Raw genomic sequence first — 20,841 nt, forward strand, 5'->3', positions numbered from 1 at the left:
GCCAGGTATGAGGAGCTGTCCTTTCAGCACCACAGAGTCACCTGTTCTATCCTCACAAATAAATAGCACATAATCACACTCATTGTCCAACCCACTAAAAGGGGAGCTAATTGTTTGCTAGGGACAACCACGTCAGATCTGCTGTCAGACATTTTGATAATACATATATACATAATGCAGAAATGTTGTTGGCATTGGGTGAAAAGAGTGGATATTGTAGACTGATGATGCATACTGTCTTATGCACTAAGACCATGCAGACAGCAGTAACCTTGTAAAAAGTGCAGTAAGCCATAGAAACCAATCATGTATCACTATATGGTAGTCGGTGCATTAATAGACTATTCCTGACTTGTTGCGATGAGTTAGTGCATTTTTCACAACTTTACTGGTCTGCGTGCTATCATACTGCAAAAGCCAGACATAGTTTTAGTTATGAGTATTTTATAATATATTTTTAATGAATACCATATTTGCATTGAAGCGTTTAGAGAATAGGAACCAATGACATACAGTGTCAGCTATGTTCTTGAGCGTATCCTCTGATACAACCACACATAGAGATGCTTAGTAGCACAGTCCCTGGAAATGAAAAAGTGCTGATGCGACACATTGTGGGAAATGTCTGGCGCCCCAAATAATATCTTATGCCACGAGCTAAAAATGAGCTAAAGGCAGAAAGGCTGAAATATGCAGGGGGCCGTGAGCTTGTTTCTGCCAGAGCAATGTAAGGCTGAAGCCTATCTCTCATTTCTTGTTCTTCCTGAATATTCTGTTTTTGTTGGAAGGAAAGCATAGCGTTCCTGCCAGATACATCCATTTCATCAACTGCTTTGACCACAGTGAGAGAACAGCGGGATGTGCAGATGTGAGTAAGGAAAAGAAAAGCTTGTCCATAAGCCTATCTCCCAAGGCCCACATTAATATGTCTTGTGTATCCATATCTATGGAGGGGCCGCTGTGCTGAAGCTTTGAATGTTGTTATTCTGTATCATCCACAGGAGAGACAAAGCCTTGCTCAGCAATAGGAAGCAAAAACCGTTGGGATTTAGTTTCCATTGCATTTATCAGAATCTAGGGCACTTTCACTGCTGAGCATTCGTTTTGCTGAAACAAAATGGTTGCTCTTAGGGCAAGTGATAAATCTGCAACATGTCAAGACTCTGTCCTGTTGTTTCAAATTATTGCAACATTTTGCTGTACAACTTTATGTACCTGTCAACTTTATGCACCTGTCAGTAGAACATTTTGTGTAATACTGTATATTATCTGTATTAATATAAAGTAAAGATCATTGATATTAACAGATGGCTATATGCAGGGCCGTCCCTATAATGAGGCAGCGGTTGCCTCCGACGTAATCTCATTGGGTTATATGGTGGGGGGCAGAAGGTGTGCTTGCCACCCCTTTACCAGGCAGAGCATCCCAGGATGCTAAGAGCTCTTACATCACTGACATCACTTTTTGCCATGAGCTGAACAGGATTCTTGGCTGGCGTCCCGCCCAGCTCCTGGCACCCAGTGATATCAGTGAGCTGGGCAGGATGCCAGAAAGAGGTACTGTGCACCCCCCCCCCAGCATGTGGTACATGGTTACCTACAGAATCCCTCCCCCATTCCACCCCCCCATGGAGAAAAGTGTAGGGACTCCCTGGGCTGCGATCCTCTGCAGCCTCCTGCCCTGTCAGACATTGGAAAAAGTGCTTGAAAGTATATATTTACCAGCTATGAAAAATAATAAGAAAGACTTGTAGAATAAAATGTTTTAGCACTATTAACATTAGTATAACTACAGTATGTTGTTTTTTTTACATTTTTTATAAAGGTACACTTGTAAATTTAGGTGATCCGTTGCTGTTGGGTTGCTGCAATTTGTAAATATACATACATTTTTACATTGCCCCTTATGATATGCATGTTACTTATATCATCCGGAAAATGATTACAGGTCATTAAGAAAGAAAGATATCTGAATGCATATAAAAGTAAGATTTTATCAACTTAAGTGTGATGTTTTAATTTGACAGGAGACTTACTGGTGAATCCTGAAGATCCAAGGTCTACAATTCCTATTTCTCAGATTGCACCGGACCTTGTTTTGGCACCAGACCAAGCAGTACCAGCACCACCACCACCCTGGATCATACAGCTCCAGCTACCATCACAACCCAACCCCCTCACCTCCAGTGGTGAATAGTGTAGGGCCACTCTTGGCTGCATGGAATACCAGTACCTCCCTGGGCACATAGACATGACCTCCTGCACAGATGTACGGCTCTATGTGATTGTTAGCTAGGCTTCATATAAGGATGCTTTGTGGAGGAAAGTGGGGCACCCAGAGGAAACCCCCACATAAAGAGAACACACAAATGTCATGGACAGAATATATCAATTTGATTTGACAGAACTCATTGGACGACCCTGCACAACCAGTGCTTCATTATCTAATGTTTGTTTCATGTTATAAAGGTTCCACGGTCTATGTTTGTTCATTATTATATGTGGGCATTCAGAGTGTACTCCCACACATGAATTTACCAGTTGCGTTAATAATACCAATTTTTACCTGCAGTTACAGTATGTGCATTAAAACACCAAAGAAAAAGAAGGACTCCCCATATAGTTCTAAAAACCATATGGGCATTTGTAAAAAAAAAAAAAGATGTATTCAATTCAAACATAAAGATCAAGTTTGTAAGAATAATTATATAGGTTGAATGAAGTTAAGATTCTTATGCTCGGAGGAGCAGATATAAAAGCATCCCGAAGAATAACTGATTCAGGGGAATGGAGGGTATATAAAATAAAAGAAATGTCTTATAGATAAATTCACAGATAACTATGTGGTAGTTGATTACATTCTATGCACAGTGGATGGGATTATGAATTTGGTTTAGGTAACAAATGAAGAATATGACTTGCTACCCTAAGCAGGTGCATTCGTAATGAGAGCTTAAGTGGCTGGGCAGAGATATGGAGAACATTCCAGATGATAGGCACAGCATGGGTGAAGCTTTGGATGCCAGTCTGAGGGATAGTTTACAGAAGCAAAACAGTAAGATCGCACTTTCTACCAGGAATAATATTTTTTTCTTGGGTACACTGTTGGGGGGGAATTGATCAAAACTCATACTCATACTCGTACTCATACTCTCCCAAATGCTTCGATGCCTAGCCCGATACATGAGCTTCCGGTAATAGGAAACCGCTGCGCAGCTTCCTAATTGGCCGGGAAGTCTTCTCCATGCTCCCTCGTCACTCGTGAAGAGGGAGCGTGGAGACAGTCAATCAGGAAGCCAGGCAGCGTGTCATTACACGCTCCCCAGCTTTCTGGTTGGCCCGAAAGCCGGCTTCATGTTCCCTCGTCACCTGGTGATGAGGGAGCATGGAGATGACTTGCCGACCAATCAGGAAGCCGGGCGCCGTGTAATGACACGTTGCCCTGCTTCCTGATTGGCCAGCTTCTTGACCAATAAGGAAGCAGGGCAACACATCATTACATGGGGCCCAGCTTCCTGATTGGCCAGAAAGCCGGCTCCGTGATTCCTCATCACCTGGTGGCGAGGGATCATGGAGACAGCTTCCCTGCTGATCAGGAAGCCAGGTGGCGAGTCATTACACGCCGCCTGGCTTCCTTAATGGGACTTTTCGGTATCGGTATTGAATTATATTGCAACTATATTTGACACTATGGTGCATCATATGTTATCCAAAAATCAAACAGCACACTACATCCAGAATGACCTTATCTATGGTTATGGAGATCTCAATTTGTAGTTATACTTTTTTTTCAATTTTAAAAATTCGGTTACAAAGGTGCCTGTTGGATGAGCCAAAGATGGCATCAACATAGATATCTAACCAATTGATAGCATAGTAAAGTGTTAGTACCGTTGCCAGGCTTTAATTGCTGTCTGTTTCTCCATTGGGACATTTTACCCTGACTTTCTGTACCAGTCACAGGGATAAATAGTGCGGGGAAAGCTTCTATTTAGAGACAACAGGAACCAGAACCAGCTAACAGAGCTTTTAACTCGTACCCCTGTAACAAAATATTGCCCTTGTGGCACCAGTCATAAGGGGAAGAAGTGGGGGTAAATCTTTTCAGTGTGGACACAAGCAGCAATAATACATTGGCAGATTCTAACTTTCCACATCGTATTCAAGAAAGTTTTGACTGCAAATCTACATTTTAATATTTAACTTCTTTAATATTTGGGTAGAGACCAACTTTAATAATGTAACTGAAACTTTGCATATTCAGTTATTCAGTTATGAAATTGTTCCATAGCTTGTTTATTAACCAGGTCATTTTAGAAAACCACAGCTTTCACAATGCATGGAAAAAGTTATTCTCTTCTGAAAAATCAAGAAATACTTGTTCATTTCCATCTAGAAAAAATAAATCCTTCTCAGAGACAATATATCATTTTCCATTAACTAGGCAGGAATGTAATAGATGCATCTGTAAAGGTCTAGTACAGAGGTTCCCTCCATGTTAATGTTCTGTGACCCCTGTCATGCCTGCAGGCGACATTCCCAACAGATGTACAATGGGTGCATTTTTTGCTGGGACTCAGATACAGGAGATCAAGCCCTAGACTATTTGTTAGCTCCTATGGGGTCTCCACTCCCCTAATTTTATTTTTTAAGTTGGCCATTTCTATTAAAACATAAGTGGTTTATAAAAAAAGCTTATTTTACTTTGCTGATGCATACTGGGAAATAGTTCAATCTATGCTACATGGGTGAAACTATAGTCTAGGTAACAACTGACCTCATTTTTATCTGAAACAACTATGTTACTTATAGCAACATGTGGGAATTAAATTAAAGCTAATTTTGTGCAAGTTTAAAAAAAAATTAAGGTAAAATCTAATTCACACACTTTTGTCAGAGTGGATTTTTTAAACTTTGCTCATCTCCATTCTCAGTTTGTGGTCGTAATAACAAATAGCTACATATTGTGCTTTTTTTCCCCAAAACTGTGCTAGAAATCTTAATTTGGAACTTTATTTATTTCAGGTAATTATATAGCGCTGTCAATATATACAGTGCTTTACATACTGCACATTCACATCCGTCCCTGCCCTCGAGCAGCTTACAATCTATGGTCCCCAGCTCACATGCATACACACAGGGCCATTTTAGACAGGAGCCAATTAACCTTCCAGCATGTCTTTGGAGTACGAGAGGAAACCGGATCACACTAGTTTTAATATTTGAGAATCAAGCCATTGGGTTAGCCATTAGATAGTTGGCTATACTTGCAAGTGAAATATCACCTATACACACCACCCTGTCATAGTTTGCCAAAATAAGCAACATACAAATGTATGCAGAGTACAAGTTTTTTTTATTATTTCCAAAAGTGGCAATGAGAAAATAATAGGCAGCCAACGCATTTCCGGGACCGCAAACCCCCTCCATCAATGGGGTTGATTTACAAACAGGCAAATAGGCTGTTCACTTTGCAAGGGAATTTGCACTTTGCAGGGAAAATTTCCCCTTAGTTAATGAATGAGGTGAAGCGCTGCTGACTTCTGTCACTCAATCAATTTCACTACAATCAGTAATTTAAGGGAAACTTTCCCTGCAAAGTGCAAATTCCCTTGCAAAGTGAACAGCCTATTTGCCTTTGGTAAATCAATCCCAATGCATGGCAAGAGATATTTAGAACAACAGCCAGTAAGAAGTTGTGCCAGCATCAGTGGTAGAATAATGGAGATTGTTACAATTGATCACTGATTGTTGTTCTAATCATCTCCTGCCATAGATTGGACTGCCCAGGAGCTCTGTGATACATTGTTGAAGGGGCATATGTGGCCCCCAAAACACATTGGCTGCCTTTTGTTTTCTTGATGCCACTTGTGGAAATAATAAAAAAACTTTAGGCTCTTCAGTCATTTGCTTGGCACTCAATTTGGCTCAACTACACTTGGATTTTTCAATTTGAGTAATCCAGATTTCTTCAGAGGGACCCCTCATTTTGTGGAGAGCTGCCAAACTTCAGCTATCAGGCTCAAATTATAACTTTTCTACTGGCTGAAGATTTGCATTCAGGGTTTACATTTTACCCATTATTTGATAATCTTTGTATAGACCCACAACCTCATATAAAGATACCTATTATGGCAGAGGTATGTTAAATTCAGGAGCATTTAGTGAAAAAATGATAATTTGTGAATACTGGTTCTCCTTTACAAGGCAGGTTTTCCTAACCCTTTGCATGTATTGTGGTTAGTCCAGGGGTGGTTAGCCCAGGGGTGGACACATTTTTGGGGAATTCAGGAGCCAGTCTGTCCAATCTGTCCAATCCAGGAGCCTGCAGTATTTTTTTGTGGAGCCAGCTCCATTGACAGCAACTAGAGAAAACCTCAAAAGTTAGGTGCCAGCTGTATTTTTAAAGAATGTTGGCTACCTGTCTCCTGGGATTTTGTCCAGTATTGGGTTGGTTGTTTTACTGTGCAGGAAGAAACACTGCTCGATTTACAAGATATGCTAGCAACAGTTTAACCTTTCATTTAGCATCTGGAGAATATATCGGCTCATATGTTGGTTGTTAAAGTAAATTCCAAGTTCAACAATAACTCATTGAACCCAGAAGCCACAAACCTAAGTCACTTTGGTTGGGCTGGCAAATTTGTATTTATATTCAAATATCACATCTGTCATATAGAAAAAGATCCACAGCTTTGTAATTGCTCTAACAGTTATAACTTAAAAGGAGCAATATGTCCAACAACAACTTAAAAAATACACCTGCCTGAAACATCCTTTCACTTGTAGAGCAACACCATGAAGCTGATTAGTTACTATAGAGCAGGAAAAAGCAACCTAGACACTCCAGCTGAACCTGTAAATCCCAACATGCCCCGGCCACTGGGAGTCATGCCTGTGGCTATCAGAGTTTTGCAATGCCTCGTTGGAGTTGTACTTTCACCACAGCTGGAGTGCTGAGGTTGCCTACCCCTGATATATAGAACAATAATCATCTAATTTCCATGATTCACTTATATGGGGCTTTACAATCTCCTGCCTGCACACTGCTGCTTTGAAAGTAGAGCGCACATATGCAGCATGGCCATAATGTGGTAATTAATATAATTGTTTAGTAGTTATCACAGAAATAAATTCCCTTTTCTAAATACATTAAAAGTAATCCTTGTGGCAGCTAGGTCTCTAAAGCTGATATATAACTAACACCATGGGTGAACAGCTGCTGATCCTTCTTTGAGGAAATAAAATGTATCACATGCACCAAGGCATACAATCTCTTTCTTCCTCAGTTCGCCTTTGTGTAGATGTTTATCAGTTATGCACATATTACGTTTATTATTTCCAGATTGTCTTCCCATTTCCAGATAACACCAGTTAAAAGTACAGTACTCATTTACTTTTATGCTGCAATACAAGGATTCCACGCTATCAGTCTATTAGTCAGAAATGGAGAATATTACAAGCCAGCCAGGCACAACTGCAGACAATAATATTAAGAGAAGGAGTAGAATTTACTTCCATTCTTCCCCCTCATGTTTTGATAGGAACGAGTTAAACTATGTGGAGGTTTGTGGGACCGATACAGCTGGAGAATCATTGCTGCAGGCTTGGGAAACGCCTGGGCCTGTTTTGCTTGGATGACTTTGGGTACCAAACAAGCCATGAGGTCAGAGTGACATACTGACCAAAAACATTTTTCCGATCATGAATCTCTGTCCCGTGTGCTGGACTGTCCCACCCAGTAAGTGCAAAGTGAGCTTAGGTTGCACAATTCTGACAATGCAAGACAAGAGATGCCAACCCGTCACCCTGTCCATCCATGGTGTACAATACATCATTCCACTCAATGACATCAATTGCCTCTTGGTATGGTATTCAGGTTTTTTCAGTATTTGCCATATGCCAATGTTTAAATGCTTTGATGCCATTTTGTCCCTTTTTTTTACCCAGCTAATACAACAAAGGCTGAGCTTAGGAGCTCTGGAAGAATCAAATTATGCTTTCACTGTACACTGCTTGTACAATAAAACCCATGTACATTACAATATGCATGTTCTCTCTGCTGTATGGAAATGGAAATCAACCAACATGTACACAGAGCATCTCTAGGGAAAAAAAAATCACACACTGATAACAGTATTTTCAAAGATGCCTCGGTCTATGTAAAGCCAAAACTCTATTTTAGTTTTAGATAGAGTAGGGGTTGGATAAAATCCTTGTCAAGCTTTTTTTCTGTTGTTGCCTGTGTCCCAATTAAGATATTTCCCTTTACTTCCTGCTCCAGAGACACAACAAGAAGTGAGCAAAAATCTCTACAATGTGAAGAAAACCCCCCTCCTATACAATTTTCATCAAACAGGTGTCCACATTGGAAGATTTGCCCCTCTGTTCCGGTGACAACTGTTAAATGGCGGGTTTCCTGTTACTTTCTGTCCTTGGTGACTATGGTCACAGGACAAACAGAGAGAAAGAATCTGCCCAGCAGGGGCACAGACAGCAATTAAAATCTTACAGGGGTTGCAACACTTCATTCTCTATCCAATTTTTTTGTAAGCAACTATCAACTGGGCTGGGTTCTTCTTAGGGGTAGGTACATTTCAGAATAAATTATTTCATGATGGAGCTAAATAAAGATATAAAGACAACTATATAGCTAATTTCCAAGTCACCTATTGTTGTGTTTCATAAATTAAAAACAACCTATGCATACCCTATGCATTTCCATATCTGGATTCCTAATATTACATAAGTATTTCCGTTCACGCTCAGCAATGCTAGCTGTAATTAGCTATTGTCATGGTAAAAAAAAGTGTCAAGCACTACACAGAGTAACATGAGTGTGACAAGCACAGTGGTCCATTGCAACTAATCAGATACTGGAGCCAGATCAGTAGATGACAGATTCTTATTAGATTCTTTGCTCTATTGCAACCTTACTCAACCAGGGTTCTGTGGCACCTTGGGGTTCCTTCTGGCTTTCTCAGGGGTGCCCGTAAAATTTTCAAACAGTGCCATAACTTTCTATGGTGCAGGCCAGCCACCAGCACCATGGAAATTAATGACGCTTATTCATGGAGGAAGGGTGGGATGCATTCAGAAAAAGATGCCTCCATTCAGGCCTGTGCTGCCTACTGTCCTCTGTGATGCTGCAGCAGCTGTAGCTCCTGATGTGATGGTAGGACTCTGATGTGAAGGGGGGTACTGAGTACTCTGATGTGAAGGAGGCTTCACATCAGAGAGATCTCCTGATGTGAATGGGAAGCTCTGGTGTGAAAGTGGAGACTCTCATATGAAAGGGGGGCTCTGATGTGAAGAGGGGACTCTGATGTGAAAGGGTGGGCTTTGATAAGAAGGAGGGCTCCTGATTCAAAAGGGAGAATCTCACTTTTTTGCTTGCTGTCCAACCTTAGAATCCGTCACATTTTAGCCAGTGGTTCCTCGATATTTTGCATACTTTTAAATGGTGCTGTGACTGAAAAAAGGTTGAGAAATGCTGCTCTAGTGTACCTTGCCTATGTGCTCTTTGCAAATATGAAAAAAAACACGATAATTTTAGTGCATATGCACTGAACTGATTCTCTAGTAAATAGGGAAGTCAAATACTTCAGATGTTTGATGAATCCTGTAAGGAAGAGCAGATCTTAAAATCATCAGCGAGATCTATTTGCCACAAAGGTTAACATTACCCAGCTCATCAAAAGTATTAGACAGTCCGTTTGAGCACTCCACATTGATCGGCCAGTGCAATGGTCACAGGTAGAAGCAGTATACTACGTACTAATTTATTGAAGAAAACATGCTGTAAGCTTGGGCAACTCATGCTGCGTATATTCCTTCTGTGAAAACTGTATTTTTAAAATGATCAATAGATCGAGAGACATAGTCAGCTGAATTTATGTATAGATCTTAGTTGTCTTGTAAAAGTCAAGTTCGGCCACTCTTTCACCTGTCTCCTGACTGTTCCTATTGGCAAATGGAGTTGCTCCTCAAATAAAAGGACCAAGAGGGGGCCTCAGGACGGCAGAGGGCAAATGTCCATTTTTTCCAGGTTTCTTCATTGATCTGAGCGGTGATCTCACCTCCCTTTCTAGTTACACCTGTAAAGTTTTGGAATTCCCCTTATTTCCTGTACCTCTGACAATGGTCACCAGGAAATAGAGTGGTGGGAATTTCCCTAGAAGGGACATTGTAATAAAAACAAACATGCAGGTTCTATCCCTACTCCGCTCTATCCAAAGCTAACTAAAAAGACGTTTTGACTAGAGATACACTTTCATTTTAGGATTGTAACACATTTTCTGTTGTTACTGGAAACACTTTTACATTTTTTTATATATGGCATGTAGATTGATGATCTTTTTAGTGCCCTGCCCCATCAAAGTCATAAAGTGCCCTATTTAGAGTAGAATACGTTCATAAAAAGGCAAGAGCCTCCCTATTATATAACTTTTATAGGTCTAATACTGAAAAACCTTATAGTTCCAGACAGGCTTTCCTCTTCCCCTCATTGCCCTTTGTTGGAATGGAGAGTATCCTTGTGTCGTAATAACAATGTACAATATGTTAATTGTTGTGCTGGGAGCTTTAGTGAGCGAGGCAGATCAATGAAGCCCTGTTTTTGCTGACACAGAGGGCACCAGCCTCTTTGATTTTTCTCTTTGCTGTGTCGTCCTGCTTGTCACATGTGACCCTATGAGATTTCATAGTGCCTGAGAATCCTGTCTTCATCTGACCCGCTTTGCTTCATGAACCCGTTTGCCTAAGACAAATGTTCTTTATACCCATAATCCCCTGCTGTGACTGCTATGAGACATAAAGTATTACATAATAACAATGATAACAGTTCTCACTAATTAATGTTTCTGTGTCTGTAGATGTGGTCTGTTTTACTTTTACAGGGTTATTGACAAAAGGGTGACGAGTTTGGAGAAGGCAGGGGAAGTGAACAATCTAGGCCAACATAACTGAACTGGAAAGTGAGCTGAATTGGGAAATGTTTCCAGTTCAGCTATGTTGTCCTAGATTGTTCACTTATCCTGCCTTCTCCAAACTCTTCACACTTTTGTGAATGGCCCTGTTAGTGTTTGCTAAATCTCTCGAGGGTAGGGGTACGCTATCGTCTGGTCATTCCTTTATGCCTTAAATAGGTAGGTTCTTATGATAATCTTTAAAAGGTCAGTTTACTCGGAATTAATATTTCACTTTTTCTTAGAAACTGGAGAATTAAATTACCTTACACTTTCTTTTATTTCTTGAAGACTCTATTTGTAAGATCTCTGGTCTGATCTGGCATTCATGGGTCTGCACCCCTTCTGTGACCATTAATTACACTATCCCTGTTGGCTGTTTTATTGATAATATGATCGTAACATCAGGAACATGTAAAGGTGGACAGGATCATCCAACACTCCCATTTGGCCAGGAATTTTGCTGTAGAGATCTCACTTTTAAAGTTTTGATTACATAAGGGCTGACACATCCTCCCAGGCTGCACCTATAACTAAAAGATAACATTTAGATTAATTTACCCTGTAATAAACTTTTGAGGTTCCTTTATTGTTAAAGATTATATTCACCTCATAAGAATCTACTTGGATTTATATGTTGGTCTCCTATATTGCAAAAAAACAAGGGGACAAGAAAACAATGCATAGTTATAGTGTGAAAGAACTTCAGCACCTCTATTCAATGGAATATGTGTATATAAACAACAAACCGTCAAGCAATTTGCCCATAGAAACCACTCGGAACACTTCATTTAAGATGCTAGGAGTTAGCAAGAGAGGAGGTTATGATCTTCTGACATTTTCAACAGCTTTCCCTGTGTGCTTTGATTTATTCACACAACCCAAAGCACATTGCTAGACTTCTACCTAAGCAACTGTAACTGTAAAGCAGTCTTTCTTAACCAGGGTGCCGTGGCACCATGGGGTTCCTTATGACTTCTCCAGGGGTGCCTCGAAATCTACACACAGTATCATGCCTTTCCATACTGCAGGTGGGCCATGGTGATGTAAAAGGGGACTCTGATGTGAAAGGGGGTTCTGATGTGAAAGAGGGTTCTGATGTGAAGCATGTTTACATTTTAGTGTCTTGAGAGTTTGCATACTTACATAAGAACTGAAGTTCTGCTGTAAGGTATTATAGAATATATGAAAACCACATGAACAGGTAAGGCTGGCAAAATACAAAGCAGGCACACCTACAGGGAGCTGGCAGGCTTATAAATCTTTGACCAAGCATGCATGTTTATGCTATAGAGAGGACAAAAGGAGTCACTGTCAGATACCAACAAAAGTGGCTTATCAAGAGGAAACAACGGCAATTGTTCCAACCGAGATCGGGTGAGTATAACTTTGTTATTTTTGACCCTAGGCAAAAACAAGAACTTAAAGTGACATTAAACCCTCAGATTTTTTAACATAAACCAATACTGTAATGTGCGCCTTACTGTAATCCATGGTTGTTTCCCTTCTCTTTGCTGCTCTTCCTTTTAAATCCTCATGTCTTCTCATGCTGGGCAGAACTTCTGTTTTGCAGCAGACTGCCTTGTCTCTGAAATGGATACATGGTGTCTGTGTGCAGGTTCACAACCTGAGCCAGCACTACAGGAAGAGGCACTCAGCTGCAAAGGGAAGTTCTCCCCAAGCATGAGAAGAGATACAGATTTAAAAGGAAGAGCAGCAAAGAGAAGGGAAACTACCATGGATTACAGTAAGGCACACAATACAGTATTGGTTTATGTTAAAAAAAATCTGAGGGTTTAATGTCACTTTAACCCTTGCAGTGCGGGGGTAGACCTGTTGCAAAGGTTAATAACATTTTTACCCGGAGGTGTTCTTTAGGTTTCCAGCTTATTTTACACTTCAAAAGCTTGTATAGGTGGAAAAAAAATACCTTTTACAGTTTCATTTTTATGCTGTCTTGCTTTAAAAATATTACATTTTCAAGAAAGATGGAGATTGAACTGCACGGATTATAGGTCTTCACCCCTAAACCTATTACATATTTATTATTATTATAGTTCTCTCACTGTTGACGTATGTTCTCCTTTTCAGCGGTCATGATTAGTTCCCTCTGTGCATTGGATCTCTAAAAGTATCTTTCCTTTCAAGTCCAGCCAGAATTAAAGGAACATCTTTCCTTATTGAATGCAGAGAAATGGGCTCAGCTCTCTTGGCAGCGTAGTGAGAAGGGGTTGTTCTTACACGTGCTACAAAGAGAAATCCATGCCTGCTTCTTTTTTTTTTATTATTACATCTAGCACAAAAGCTTATCATAAGCCCCTTTATATTTCTGTCAAGGTAACATGAACCAAAACTATAAAGCTGGGCAGAGAAACTAAGGTATTTCTGTGTAATTCAAAGGATCGTATCGGCTCTGTATCACTGGCTCAGGGGCAAAGAATACAAAGAAGAACAATCGCTTATCTTGCTGATCAGAATAATAACATGCAGAGTTATATAATGACCCAGATCAACATGCAATGATAACAGTAGCATGCAGTGTGATATCATAATACACAGAAGTACATAATACGGTCAGTGCCTCTCATCTGAACCCAGATCCTTCTGACCCATTTTTCCAGACCATATTATATCTCCCCGGTGTCTGATGTGAAGACCTTTGTAAATGTCAGCTAGGTGAATACACTTTCTATTTGCTGTGTAAATTTTTGTGCTTTTGAACTGTTGTATTAACTGTACTTAATGTGTAATTTAAAGTGATCATGTTCTTTGCCATACAGGGCCAAGGAACAGGTTCTCTTAAATTCCTCCCACCCCAAGTGTACTTACATCCTTTCACTTCCCTGCTGCTCTTTGTAAAGAGAGAAAGTGCTATGTAAGCTCTGTGTCATGACTTGATGCCTACACAGGTCTGGGGACTCTCTCCATGTCCTCATGTGCCAATGGGGGCCTAGGCAGTCAATTGCCAAGCACCTGAGCTTTACCTTGGAGGAAGGGGAGTGATTCTTCCCATGCTGGGAAGTACTGGTATTTCTCTTTACTCTCAGCAGCCGGAATTAGCAGCGGGGAAGCAAAAAAATGTGCATCTGTGGAAGGTGGCAGTTAAAGTGGACCTTGCACTTCATGTAAAGTCCGCTTATTCAATATGGCTCCTCTTCCCCTTCTTTAAACTTGTCATGAAAGGGGTAAAAAAAAACCTGTGGGGGGAAAAGTTGTTAGATAATGCTAACCTTTCCCTGCCTTCCCGTATCCTCATCCTCCTGCCATCGAAATCGATGCAAATCTCGCAAGAAGACACTGCAGTACAGCGCAGAATAATCTTCTTGTAAAATAGGTGTTGTTTAACATTCTCCATGATCGGGCCGGAAGGAGGATGATGCCACCCTTGTCTAGGGACTGTGGAGGAAGCCACGGAAAAGGTAAGCATATTATTTAATGCCCCCCCCCCCAGGTTTTTTTTTGCACTTTAATGCTGCAGTTTTGGGCAGGGGTGGGCATCTTGAATAAAGAGAGCTTACTACTTATGTGCAAGGACCACATTGAGTGAACCTGTTGCCTTGTCCTGCATTGGCAAGGTACGCAAAATTTTGAAACCAATGCACACTGGCGCAAATACCGGTGTACTGGCACACAGTGTAAGATACGCCTGGGAACCCCAGCTGCTGTGGGTTTCTGTCCATAGGAATGAATGGACAAAAAACTTTGTATGTACACTAATCTATTAGCCTCACAAAAGCCTCTCAGGAGACATATAACCAAGTTATATTTTGCTCACTCCTGCCTCTGATTGTTAAATTATATATAATATTATACTAATGTCCTCCGGTGACTCAAAACTCAGCATACAGCAGGCTACTGTACGCTATGAGCGCAGAGCCGCGCTGCAGCCGGGACGGATCCCAACAATACTGTTGAGATCCACCCCGCTGGTTGATTGACTGCTGGCTCTGCCTCTAGTCAGTCAGGGCTGGAGAAACAGAGAGGGGAGGGGGAATCCCTGTGGGGAGTGGTGGCTGAAAGTCACCATTCTCTGCAGTGAGAGGATCGGGGAGTCGGTATGTGTTCGCTGACTTTCCGATCAATAAAGCCGACCTGTGACAGCTTCAGTGTTACAGGTCGGCTTGAATTATGGGGAGGAGTGTTTTTCACTCACCCCATTCTCACCCTAATTCTCCTTTAAGCAGAGTACTAGCAGGGGCACTTTAAGGCTGTGCTGCTTAAACCCTGTGCTAGGACTAGACCTAGAGGGTAAACACGCATCTTTATAGAATAGAAGTTGCAAACCAGTTAATTCACAAACTAGCCTCTTCATACACTGTTTAGCATGAACAATATCCTGCATACACTAATGATGTTGTTTCTCATTTTTGCTTTCAACAGAGACCTGAAAAACAATCTCATCAGTAGAATGGACCCAGGATCTTTTCTTGGACTTTCCCAGTTAAAACGCCTGTAAGTATCACATGTGAGAGAGCTACATCATAATATTCTTGCTTTTTTGCCCATTAAACCTCACATTCTTACTAAATCTCAACTGCATCCTAAACTTTTTTTAAAGAAGAACTCTGGGCAAACAAAATCTTAACCCTTGCATTGGGGCTACCCCCGCATTGCAAGGGTTAAGTGCTCATTTTGCCTAGAGAGCTAAAATAACTTCCTCAATATACTCACCCAAACCCTGATCCCGGCTCACCCCTAAATCGGTCCCTTCAGCCTGTCTCCTCCACTCCAGCGGTCTGAGGTCCTGTAAGTCATCATGTCCTATACAGTATATAGGTTGTGAGGACGTTGACGGAGTAGGAAAAGAGGCTGAAGGGGACCAGTTTAGGAGTCAGTCGGGTGTTTCGGGTGTGGTTGTGGTTCGGGTGAGTCTATCCCGGTTATTTTAGCTCCCTAGGCGAAATGGGCACTTAACCCATGCAATACAGGGGTAGCCCCAAAGCAATGGTTAAGATTGTGTTTGCCCGCAGTTCTGCTTTAAGCTTTGGGAAGAGTACAATTATGGGTTTTTATTTCTGTCTTTCACTCCATTGGGGAGATGTTTACTTAATTCCTTGTCCCTGTGACACCTATACAATAAATTGGGGGTGCAGAAGAAGGCACCTGAACCAATAAAAACATTGTTAGAAGTTCTAACCCTTACTGTACTAAATATGTGTTTATGACGTTGGAGAGGCCGGAGTTGGGTTTTAAAGAAAGTCAACGCCACCATAAAATGAAAAATGACCAAAAGGTCTCTTTCCTACCACTAGAAGTTCCTGACTGAATCTCTCTTCTCTTCCAGGGACATCTCCAACAACAGAATTGGCTGTGTGACTCCGGCTGCGTTTCAGGGTCTGAGCAGTCTAAGCCGCCTGTATGTATATATCAAACCCAACCAAGACTGTCCAAATACTTCCTTACCTGAGCTAAAATTGTCCCACACTGCATGACCTCAGTGACCACATGAAACATTTTCTAAATAACCTGTGTTGTCCAATACGGCGGTTCAGACTATTTCGGCGGCCATGTGGCACGAAACCACGCGTCCTGCAAAATAGTCCAATCACGATTTTAAGGGCAGATTCTGCACGTTATGGCTCTTGTAATAGCCGCAAACGCACGGAATCTGCGTGTATGTTACTGTTTGCACAGTTTCGTTCTACGCGGTTTTCCGGACGAAAAACTGCACGGAAATCGCTACCACTATGTGTGAATGGAGCCTGAAAGTGACTACAGCTGATTGTCTGCAGTCGCTGCTCGGCCAGGAATTTATGGACCGCCTCTGACTTTTGTCAAGTGGATGGTTTCACCAAGACTTGACCAGTATATGGCCAGCTTAACAATCATTTTCACCAGGACAAAAAGTAAGACAGACATACAACAAAAATAAAAACACTTCTCAGTGGAGCCGGGGAAGGCTGTTACCTCTTCTGTTGTTTTTTTTCTTTGTACTCTGTGTTGAGTTCACTGGGGAAGTTACCCCTTATTTCCTGTCCTAGCGACAATATTGCCACTCCATTTATTCCACGGAGAACAGAAAGAAGTGAAAACCTCAAAGATGATGTATTCGTTCTGCTATTGTTTCCAAAACTAAAAAAAAGTTACATTTTATGATAAATGTGAATACCCACCAAACCCAAGAAAAGGACCCCTTTGGATAGACATTCCACTGGTTGAGATTCACTGTGTTCTCATTTAGCTGACTGTGTATGGCATGGTTTTTTATAAGGGCTTGTTCACACCAAATGCAGACCAGATCTGCATGAGTTTCTGCACACGCAGTGCAGTGTGTTTTGCCGCGCTCTGGGCCGTTTTTGTAAAAAAAAAGAGCGTTTGCATGCGTTTTTGATGTGTTTGCGTGCGTTCCAGAGCAGGAAAAATAGGGCATATTGCAGTTTTTTTGCATGCTCTGTAACTGAACGCTGCGGTGTGAACCAGAGCCCAAAATGCCATTGGAATACATTGGACGCAGTTTTGATCCAGTCTGTAACTGCTCTGCTCTGCTCCTGGAACGCGTTTGGTGTGAACTAGCCCTTAGTCTCATGAGATCCCTCTCGCAGAATTGTTAACATTTTTGCACCCTTCGCAGTTCTTTCTAGTCTAGTTTTGATGACTGTAGCAGAAAACTGTATCATTAGATGTATCATTTGTCTCTGTGCCTCACAAAGCAATGGATCTAGGAGCATTCGAGGCTAAAAAAAAAAAGATTTTAAAAAAATAGGACAAATATTTGTTTTGGCAAAAGATTCACTGAGAGCTCAGAATAGAGCCTCTTATTTCAGTGACCACAAGGCAGAGGAACAAGTACCCTTTCCTTAAAATATACCACTATTAAAATGCCAGCACTCCTCTGACACTTCCATGGCTATAAAACACTCTGACTAATCATTTGCAGGACCAAGCTCTATTTTGGGCAATAAAATGAACATCCCTCTTGTGTTTTTGTTCAGCAGAGCTCCTGTGCTATTTGCGGCCATGGAAGACTGACTGTCCCTTACAGGCACGGTCACGTGACCATGCTACATCCATGCTGGAGACAGGCGCATGGTTCTAGGTTGAAATGCAACCTGTAATTCCAGTATTCCTGGGCTGTGCTCCTACTACCTTTGCTGTGGTCAGCTGTATCTCTGCCAGGAACCTTCTCTAATTATTAAAAACGTCTAGAGGAGTGCATTCCAAAAGAAGATCATTTTTTTAGGAAAGTGCAGAAAAGGCAGATTTTTAAATGGCTAAGCTGGCTTCATAGGCATGTGCTGACTAATGCCCGTTTTACAAGAGAAAATATACTTTAGCTGGGAGGTCAACTCGAAACTGGCATTTCAGTTTTGCATGGATGATGTCAGAGGATTCAGTCACTGGTTGGATCACATGGGGCTTCTGCAGAAGATCTCTACTGCCTCTGGCTGAGATAGGACAAGCATGCTGCAGAGCCTAGTTTACTGTTATGGGTTATTTTAGGCCGTCCCCTCCGCTCTTCACAAGACCTCCTGCTTTTCAGCTCCCTCATCAACTCCTCCCATGCTCGCCTCCATGACATCACTAGAGTCTCTCCCATCCTGTGGAACTCTCTACCCCAACCTGTCCATCTATCTCCCACTCTGACTGCCTTTAGGCTCATCTCTTCAGGGAAGCCTATCCCACCTCAACCTAACCACTGAACAATCACTTTCTCAAACAATCATCCCCACACAGCTACCTCCTCATGTATCACTTCCCCCTCCCTTTTAGATTGTAAGCCCTCACGGGCAGGGCCCTCCTTACCATCTTGTCTTGAATTGTATTGTGATTGTAATGTCTTCCTATATTATAAAGCGCTGCACAAACTGTTGGCGCTATATCAATACTATGTAATAATAATAATAATAGAGTAGAGAATGGTTCAAACTCCATCAGGGTTTGGGAAGATTTTTTTTTTTACTTCCTGTTCCAGAGATGAACGGAAATCTCTTCCAAAGTAAAGTAAATTCACTTTTAGAGAGCTGTTAGCAGAACAAATGTTACGATTGGAAAATTCCCTCTCTATTTTTGTTCTGATGACAACCCAAAACGTTGTATCTTCTTTCATTTTCAGTTACAGTTACAGTGGTCACCAGGAAAATAGAACCTTCCCGGTGGGGGCACATGAAAGCAATAGAAACCTAACAGAGTTTTTAACCCTTTCCTACTTTGTACAAAATGAAAAAGAAATTTGGTTAAGGGTGAAGCTTAGGTGTTAAGCTTATGTTAAGTGTTAAGGATTATGTTTTTTAAACCCTATGTCTAATCAAAATAAAAAATTATGCAAAACATGCACATACATAGGCGTTGTAAAATATAAAAAAAGTAAATCCGATGGTAATATTCACCTGCTCTCTGACATTTTCCCCTGCAGTAATTCAATTCCACCACTAGATATCCTTAGTCTTCCGGGTTGGATGGCACCCAGCATTATTTAACTAGGAAGACTGAGGACATACTGTGAGTGCAGACCTTCACCACTATGCCTTGCACTACAATATAGTTATGTTTTCCAGATATCTTCAAGATAATGCTTTTTCAGATGTCTTCAAGCTGGCCACGTGATTTGCAGGGTCCTATACATTTTTGCATCTTTGAGGTTCGCCCACCATCTTGAGAAGAGGAACCCTGCATATCATGTGATTAGCCTGAGGACATCTGATAAGGTAAGTATTAAAAAAAGCATAAAATACTTGGGGGGGCTCAGTGGAAGATCTAACCTTATTTTTCTATACTTGCAGCTTTTTGTGTGGAGAAATGTAATTCGGACATTCACTTAAAGTATTAGGTCTCTTTTGAAAATGTCAGACAACCAGCCATTCTGATCCAATGGCTTCAATACTTTGCACAGATCAAGAGCTCACTGGCTCCTTTCTGACTTTCTGATCTTCAAGCTTGTTCTTGGTCACGATTCAAAAAGTATTGAAGCAGGTCAGCAATGGACAACACCTCTATTTTTCTCACTACAAGTTTCTTTTAAAGCAATGTTCAGTATCCACAAGGGTTCTCTGGCGCTTGTCAGTGGCTTGTCACTCACTTCCGTATGTATACAGCTCAGGGGTGCGGCTCCTTAGATAGATCGGAAAGCTCTGACTAATATCAAAACAAAACACAGAAGAGTGCAGCAGAGGATGACGTGTTTCAAGGACACGCCCTCTTCATCCGAACTGATGAAGGGGGCATGCCCTTGAAACGCATCATTCGTTGCTGCCCCGTCTGCATTCTCGGCTATACCGACCAGGCTTTTTTTGTATTCACCTGGATTGTTCCTGTCTAAAACATTGCATGTGGAGACTGTACTTAGTGTATATGTTGCTACACTTGTGAGTAGTTTTCTATGATTGTTTTACACGAAATAAACATGTTGATATCGCACATGCAGGGGCGCTATTCTGTGTTTTCTTTTAAAGCAAACCTGTGCTCCCCTCTCTAGCGGTATTTACTACCTTCTCTCCCCTACAGTTCCAGAAAAGAAGGAAACTTCTGTGTATGTGACTCCCTTTATGTGACAGTGCTTGGGGATTGGTCCAGTGCTGTCACATGGAGGTGTGGCAGGTGTTGGAGGTAGGGCAGGAGGTGTTGAATCCTCAACAATGAGTAAGCCCTGCAGAGACGACTTGGAGCTTACATAAGATTTCCTTACATCGCTCCTGGCAGCTGAACTGAACAACGGGAGGAGAGATAAGTTTGTCCTGTAGGGGGCAGGGCTTTAAATAGAACCTGTTGTTTTGCCTTTTATCATTCTCTTTTCTGAGGTAATTGTAACTCTTAGATGAGGGCTTTTTGTTTTACCCTTTCCTGCACCTGCATCTAATTTGAACAAATCAAAGCACGAGCCATTTGAATAAATGTTTAATTTTTTTTTGTTTAAATGTTGATGAAATAATTAAGTCAT

At 41.4% G+C, this 20,841-nt stretch overlaps 1 protein-coding gene across 1 annotated transcript in view; it reads left to right on the plus strand.

The window, feature by feature from the left end:
* Nucleotides 1-20,841, plus strand: part of ADGRA2 (adhesion G protein-coupled receptor A2) — a gene marked incomplete at its 5' end in the record, with an annotated part of 74,955 nt that overhangs the window by 16,251 nt on the left and 37,863 nt on the right. The window contains 2 exons of the mRNA XM_018572977.1: nucleotides 15,348-15,419; nucleotides 16,252-16,323. Of these exons, the coding sequence (XP_018428479.1) occupies nucleotides 15,348-15,419; nucleotides 16,252-16,323 (144 nt within the window). The remainder of the gene's footprint in view (nucleotides 1-15,347; nucleotides 15,420-16,251; nucleotides 16,324-20,841) is intronic.

The sequence above is a fragment of the Nanorana parkeri genome, unplaced genomic scaffold (genome assembly GCF_000935625.1).
Source record: "Nanorana parkeri isolate BGI_ZX_2015 unplaced genomic scaffold, ASM93562v1 scaffold2192, whole genome shotgun sequence".
Classification (NCBI taxonomy): Eukaryota; Metazoa; Chordata; class Amphibia; order Anura; family Dicroglossidae; genus Nanorana; species Nanorana parkeri.